This window comes from Palaemon carinicauda, chromosome 24 (assembly GCF_036898095.1).
Source record: "Palaemon carinicauda isolate YSFRI2023 chromosome 24, ASM3689809v2, whole genome shotgun sequence".
Lineage (NCBI taxonomy): Eukaryota > Metazoa > Arthropoda > Malacostraca > Decapoda > Palaemonidae > Palaemon > Palaemon carinicauda.
This window is the reverse complement of record NC_090748.1, coordinates 10,424,994-10,427,493: the sequence shown is the minus strand read 5'-3', so window position 1 is coordinate 10,427,493 and position 2,500 is coordinate 10,424,994. Positions and strand designations below refer to the sequence as shown.

General features: G+C 30.3%; 1 protein-coding gene across 1 annotated transcript in view; it reads right to left on the bottom strand.

Annotated features, from left to right (window-relative positions):
- Positions 1-2,156: 2,156 nt before the first annotated feature.
- The window catches only part of LOC137618016 (uncharacterized), a 3,988-nt gene continuing 3,644 nt past the window's right edge, over positions 2,157-2,500 (bottom strand). The window contains exon 4 of the mRNA XM_068347935.1: positions 2,157-2,174. Within this exon, the coding sequence (XP_068204036.1) occupies positions 2,157-2,174 (18 nt within the window). The remainder of the gene's footprint in view (positions 2,175-2,500) is intronic.

Here is a 2,500-nt window from a genome sequence, read left to right as displayed (position 1 = left end):
TACCATTGCAGAGAATTTGATGCAAAATGCAAACACAATGAACGCACCCTGAAAATAAATCAATGAAGAAAATATTAACTCACATTGTATTGAAGCTAAACAAATCTATTTAATGTATAACAACCTAATAAATGGATATTTAAACAGTAACTTTATTTTAGCTATATCAGAAATATTGTGGATATTAAGTTCATTTAGGCTACAGGATGATAAGTGTCAGTCAGTTGAGGTACATCATAAGCAGTTAATATTTTGTGTAATTTAACGTATTTAACCCTTTCAGTGCCAGTGGTGAATTCAACGAACCTTCTGATATAGCGAATTTTTTCAAGACCACACAACCCCTATAGTCCATTTCTTTTAGCGATGCATATTTGCACCGACTCGCAGCGGTGCCCTTATAGCTCGGAAAAGTTTCCGGATCGCTGATTGGTTGGACAAGATAATTCTAACCAATCAGCAATCAGGAAACTTTTCCGAGCTAAAAGGGCACCGCCGCGAGTCGGTGCAAATATGCATCGCTAAAAGAAATGGACTATAGTTTGTTGATATTTATTGGAAAGCTCCCATCAACATTTTTCCATTGAATACTAACTTCCTATTGTTTGGATGATTTTAAAAGAGAGTTTCCTTTTTCGATTTCAATTAAGTCACCAATGACTATGAAAGGGTTAAGATAACCATATGCTATCCACTAATCTTAAATTAGCCATATCATGATTCTTTTATTTACTGCCTAGAATTTTCTTAGATTTTTTTTTTTTTTACAATATAACTTTTCTGTTTATCATGCCATGTTTCATATCAGTTTTTGGCTTATGTTTCAAGAATTCGTAATATATATATATATATATATATATATATATATATATATATATATATATATATATATTATATATATACATATATATATATATGTATATATATACATATATATATATATATATATATATATATATATATATATATATATATATATATATATATGGAAATTGTCTCTACTTGAAAAGTGGATCATAAGTCAGTTTAGCCTCAAATATCAACCTTCTTTACGTTAATACCATCGTTGGCATAAAATGATTAAGCCTTGACAAAAATTGGAAAAAAAAACCATTAAAGTTTTTAGATAATTTTCCCATTACTCACTAATGCAGAACTTTTACTCCATTTATATCTTGGACTATCTATTTGAAATTTCTAGGTTTATTTATTTATTTATTTATTTTTTTTTTTTTACCAACAGTAAGCAGGTGAGGACAGAAAATCCACCAAGATCTGCATGACCGTGCATAATTAATTCTAATCCGGAACTGACGTAACTACAGCATTTGTCATTTTTCTATCGCAGCCACTTTAGCTGTGCCCATACAGCAAATTAACTGTAACAGATTTACCTGAATAACGATAATAGATTTATGTGACTACAGCTAAGAAAATTATTTTGCTCATATACTGCTATGATATTTATTGTTACTAATAAACAATGACGAAACAGTAAACTGGTAATTAAACTACAGCATTATAGGCTTAATTGATTTTTACCTTGTAAACACGATGGATTACCTAATAACACTGGAGATAGCATTAGTTATTTCAATAGATATCCAAAATATATAAGAGAAACACTACATATTGTGCAGACAAGAAATTGTGTTGACACGGCAATAGTTACAAATGGTTCAAAATTACTGGAACCAAGATATATGTCTACTAGAGGTTCTTTAACTTTCAAATATTCGGCCCCAGGACTATACAATTAGCTCCCACTAGACAACTGGAGGACTGAAGATATTAACGTTTTTTTAGACGAAACTGAAGACTTTCCTGTTTTCTAAGTGCTTCGATAATGTAGAATTGACAATAAACGAGCAATATGCGGTGTGAAATGCTGAATGCCTTGTAATGTATGCAATAAAATTAATGTAAGGTCCTGTAGAGAGTTGGGTTCCCCTGCAGTATAGGACCAGAAAAGCAGACCTTAAAATCAAAGCGACCAAGAACACTCCGTTATTTTTCTTTGTTCCCTATTTTAATGACTAAACGGAGAAGACTGCTAAGATTATTAATTTCTTCAACACTGAAAAAAATTAGGACCCAACTATTACCTGCAAAATTATTAAGACTCAACTATTATCGGCATATTCTAATGTGTTGAATTAAGATTCAACTATTACCTGCAAATACAAAATTGTTAAATTAAGACGCAACTATTACCAGTAAATTTTAAAGTGTTGAATTAAGACTCAATTACTACCAGTAAATTCTAAAGTGTTGAATTAAGATTCAATTACTACCTGGAAATTCTAAAGTGTTAAATTAAGACTCAACTATTATCTGCAAATTCTAGTGTTGAATTAAGATTCAACTATTACCTCCAAATTCTAAATTGTTCAATTAAGACTCAACTATTACCTGAAAATTCTAAAGCTTTAAATTAAGACTTAACTATTACCTGCAAATTCTAGTGTCAAATCAACACTCATCTATTACCTGCAAATTC